A 5000-nucleotide genomic window follows, 5' to 3' on the forward strand; every position below is an offset into this window, starting at 1 on the left:
AACCTTCCTCAGAAGCCTGATGATCATATTTGATACGCATGATTATGATAATAAATGATGTATGATAATCAAGTAAACCTGCTGAAATATTACTAGCAATATCAGAGTTATTGTTGCGTGTCCTTGATAAATCAAGGCAGATTTGCCACAGAAAGACTTGTGAAGCTCGAGCTGAGGAGATCGTGTGTACAGTCACACTGAAGGACTTTTACTTTATGAAGAGTGTAAACTCTCAGCCAGAGACAGAAGAGCTGAGGAGATCGTGTGTACAGTCACACTGAAGGACTTTTACTTTATAAAGAGTGTAAACTCTCAGTCAGAGACAGAAGAGCTGAGGAGATCGTGTGTACAGTCACACTGAAGGACTTTTACTTTATAAAGAGTGTAAACTCTCAGTCAGAGACAGAAGAGCTGGAGGAGATCGTGTGTACAGTCACACTGAAGGACTTTTACTTTATAAAGAGTGTAAACTCTCAGCCAGAGACAGAAGAGCTGAGGAGATCGTGTGTACAGTCACACTGAAGGACTTTTACTTTATGAAGAGTGTAAACTCTCAGTCAGAGACAGAAGAGCTGAGGAGATCGTGTGTACAGTCACACTGAAGGACTTTTACTTTATGAAGAGTGTAAACTCTCAGTCAGAGACAGAAGAGCTGAGGAGATCGTGTGTACAGTCACACTGAAGGACTTTTACTTTATGAAGAGTGTAAACTCTCAGTCAGAGACAGAAGAGCTGAGGAGATCGTGTGTACAGTCACACTGAAGGACTTTTACTTTATGAAGAGTGTAAACTCTCAGCCAGAGACAGAAGAGCTGGAGGAGATCGTGTGTACAGTCACACTGAAGGACTTTTACTTTATAAAGAGTGTAAACTCTCAGTCAGAGACAGAAGAGCTGAGGAGATCGTGTGTACAGTCACACTGAAGGACTTTTACTTTATAAAGAGTGTAAACTCTCAGTCAGAGACAGAAGAGCTGGAGGAGATCGTGTGTAAAGTCACACTGAAGGACTTTTACTTTATGAAGAGTGTAAACTCTCAGTCAGAGACAGAAGAGCTGGAGGAGATCGTGTGTACAGTCACACTGAAGGACTTTTACTTTATAAAGAGTGTAAACTCTCAGTCAGAGACAGAAGAGCTGGAGGAGATCGTGTGTACAGTCACACTGAAGGACTTTTACTTTATAAAGAGTGTAAACTCTCAGTCAGAGACAGAAGAGCTGGAGGAGATCGTGTGTACAGTCACACTGAAGGACTTTTACTTTATAAAGAGTGTAAACTCTCAGTCAGAGACAGAAGAGCTGAGGAGATCGTGTGTACAGTCACACTGAAGGACTTTTACTTTATGAAGAGTGTAAACTCTCAGTCAGAGACAGAAGAGCTGAGGAGATCGTGTGTACAGTCACACTGAAGGACTTTTACTTTATGAAGAGTGTAAACTCTCAGTCAGAGACAGAAGAGCTGAGGAGATCGTGTGTACAGTCACACTGAAGGACTTTTACTTTATAAAGAGTGTAAACTCTCAGCCAGAGACAGAAGAGCTGAGGAGATGGAGGAATTATGAATGTGTGAATCAGAATATACAGCAGGCTTTATAGGGTTATGATATCCTAAAGGTTATAAAACATCTATAGTTTCTGCTATATTGATTTGCATATGTTTGTCAGCTGTAATGAGTTTGTTGATCTTGATTCTCCCTGTCAGAATGTGTGATGTTTGCCAGATCATATTCTGACAGCTCATTTACTCGCGGTAATATGATTGTTTATGAGAAACTCGTCAGCGGTTATGAAGTACAGTAATGTATATGGACAGAGCTGATGTACAGCCGTCGACACAGATCAACACAATATAGACGACATCACGTCAAAAACACACTCAAAAAAGTATTTTTTCAAGATTTACGCATTCCAATTAATAATAAAATGCCATTCAATTTAATAAACCTTACATATTTTTCATTTTACGATTGAAGAATTTTAATTGAGTAAAAAAAAACTAGAGGTTAATAAAATATTTTGTATAAATCTTATTGGAACAAGGACTATAAAATGTGAGTCGTATTCATACATTTAAAAAAACATTTGTATTTAAGTTAATATTTGATTAAAAAAATTATTAATATATAATAAATGCAATATTTTTAATATTGAAATCAATATGAATGTACATGTACGTAAATATTAAAATACTTGAATTAAACTTCAATGACTCTTGAATTAAACGTCAATGACTTTTGAATGTCAGTCATCCTCTACAATCAAATATGAATGAGTGCGACTTGAAATCATAGCAGCTCACTAAATTTAGTCACTCGTGAGTTCGCTTTGAATTGATGTTGAATGTTGCATGGGATGTTGAAGAAAACTTTGAAACTTTTTTCTTGACAAGAGTTTGTGAAGCCAACATTCTGACGAATTTTATTTTATTATTTTAAAACATAATTAATTAAATTATTTTACTATCATTTATCGAAATATTTAATTTAATATTTATTACATTAAAACAAATCTACTGATTTTAAGCTGGCGCTCTATTTTGAAATAAAAGTCCGTGAGTAGAGTGAATTCGAGTCACTTCCGGTTCCTTCAGCGCTTGTTGTTTGAATCCTGTGTCGACTCTCAAAGATTCATTCGATTCGCTTTATATATATATACGTGATTGTTCAAAACAAACAAATGAATCGATTCCCTATCGGAAATGACTCCCAACAGCAACTTTGTCTTGTGTAGTTCAGTTAGGGAAAGAAGAAACGGGGCACGAGGAAAGTAGTTTAATCTAATGTAATTTAAAGACGAGGAGTGTGTGTGTTTACGCGCGAGTTTAGCAGTGCAGATGTGTGTGATTTGAGTGGATCTGTGAGGTGAACTGAAGCAGGCCGAGATTAAACACGCGTTACTGTGAGTGTGTGTGTGTAAGATGTCTCTGGAGGAGTATGAGAGGCATTACGGCTCTTTAAACTCAGAGACTGGATGTGAATCTGTCAATGGAAGATCGACAACATCTGGAGCTTTCCCTGGAGAAGAGGAGAAGCTGCATTACATCCCCATTCGGGTGCTGGGAAAGGGCGCCTTCGGGGAAGCGACTCTCTACAGGCGCACTGAGGTCAGCAGCTCTCAATATCATTTATATGTATTCATATCTTTCATCTGATCCGGTTCCGCAGCAATTAAGAGCTCACGTCACTCAATTCTGCTCCGATTTGGGAATTCCAGCCACGCCCACTCTGCAGCTGAGGGATGGGCGATGACAAACTTTTTTAATATGATACAATACTGACACTTTGTGTTTCAATTATAACTAAGATACTTTTGTTGCATTTTACCGATATCTATACTTTTGTTGCATTTTACCGATATCTATAATTTTGTTGCATTTTACCGATATCTATACTTTTGTTGCATTTTACCGATATCTATACTTTAGTTGCATTTTACCGATATCTATACTTTTGTTGCATTTTAACGATATCTATAATTTTGTTGCATTTTAACGATATCTATAATTTTGTTGCATTTTAACGATATCTATACTTTTGTTGCATTTTAACGATATCTATAATTTTGTTGCATTTTAACGATATCTATACTTTTGTTCCATTTTAACGACATCTATACTTGTTGCATTTTGACAATACCGATACTTTTGTTGCATTTTAATGATACCGATGCTTTTGTTGCATTTTAACGATACCGATGCTTTTGTGCATTTTAACGATACCGATGCTTTTGTGCATTTTAACGATATCTATACTTTTGTTGCATTTTAACGATACCGATGCTTTTGTTGCATTTTAACGATACCTATACTTTTGTTGCATTTTAATGATACCGATGCTTTTGTGCATTTTAACGATACCGATGCTTTTGTGCATTTTAACGATATCTATACTTTTTTGCATTTTAACGATATCTATACTTTTCTTGCATTTTAACGATACCGATGCTTTTGTTGCATTTTAACGATATCTATACCTTTCTTGCATTTTAATGATACAGTACCGATACTTTTGTGCATTTTAACGATACCGATATTTTTCTTGCATTTTAACGATACCGATGCTTTTGTTGCATTTTAACGATACCGATACTTTTCTTGCATTTTAACGATACCGATGCTTTTGTTGCATTTTAACGATACCGATACTTTTGTGCATTTTAACGATATCTATACTTTTGTTGCATTTTAACGATACCGATGCTTTTGTTGCATTTTAACGATACCGATGCTTTTGTTGCATTTTAATGATACAGTACCGATACTTTTGTGCATTTTAACGATACCGATGCTTTTGTTGCATTTTAATGATACAGTACCGATACTTTTGTGCATTTTAACGATACCGATACTTTTCTTGCATTTTAACGATACCGATGCTTTTGTTGCATTTTAACGATATCTATACTTTTCTTGCATTTTAATGATACAGTACCGATACTTTTGTGCATTTTAACGATACCGATACTTTTCTTGCATTTTAATGATACCGATGCTTTTGTTGCATTTTAACGATACCGATGCTTTTGTTGCTTTTTAATGATACAGTACCGATACTTTTGTGCATTTTAACGATACCGATACTTTTCTTGCATTTTAAAGGGCACCTATTATGGAATTTTGAAATGTACCTTTCATGTAGTGTGTAACATAGATCTAAGTGAACAAAAACATCCTGCAAAGTTTGAAATATGAAAGTGCACCGTATATAAAGTTATTGTCTTTCAAAAGTAAGAGTCGACTCTGAGTCATTTTTATGAATCGTTAGAAGACCGAAGCTTTTTCTCTGACTAGATGACGTCAACTTGTCAAGTTATTTGAATACGATACGCCCACTTATTGCGCTCCAAGGCCAGCAGGGAAACATCATGGCGACGAGACGCTGTGTTCTGAAGTGCGACGCAAAAGCAAACTTTTTTCATCTGCCCAAGGAGGAGCATTTGAAGACTAAGTGGCTACAATTCATATATACAACTATACCACAGAAGTATAGTCCGAGCCTGTGCT

At 36.2% G+C, this 5000-nt stretch overlaps 1 protein-coding gene across 1 annotated transcript in view; it reads left to right on the plus strand.

Moving 5' to 3' along the window:
* The first annotated feature begins 2676 nt into the window (after positions 1 to 2676).
* Positions 2677 to 5000, plus strand: part of nek9 (NIMA related kinase 9) — a 60094-nt gene continuing 57770 nt past the window's right edge. Inside the window, exon 1 of the mRNA XM_079633029.1 lies at positions 2677 to 3101. Coding sequence (XP_079489155.1) covers positions 2916 to 3101 — 186 coding nt within the window. The 5' untranslated portion in view covers positions 2677 to 2915. The remainder of the gene's footprint in view (positions 3102 to 5000) is intronic.

The sequence above is a fragment of the Phoxinus phoxinus genome (genome assembly GCF_949152265.1).
Source record: "Phoxinus phoxinus genome assembly, chromosome: 13".
NCBI lineage: Eukaryota > Metazoa > Chordata > Actinopteri > Cypriniformes > Leuciscidae > Phoxinus > Phoxinus phoxinus.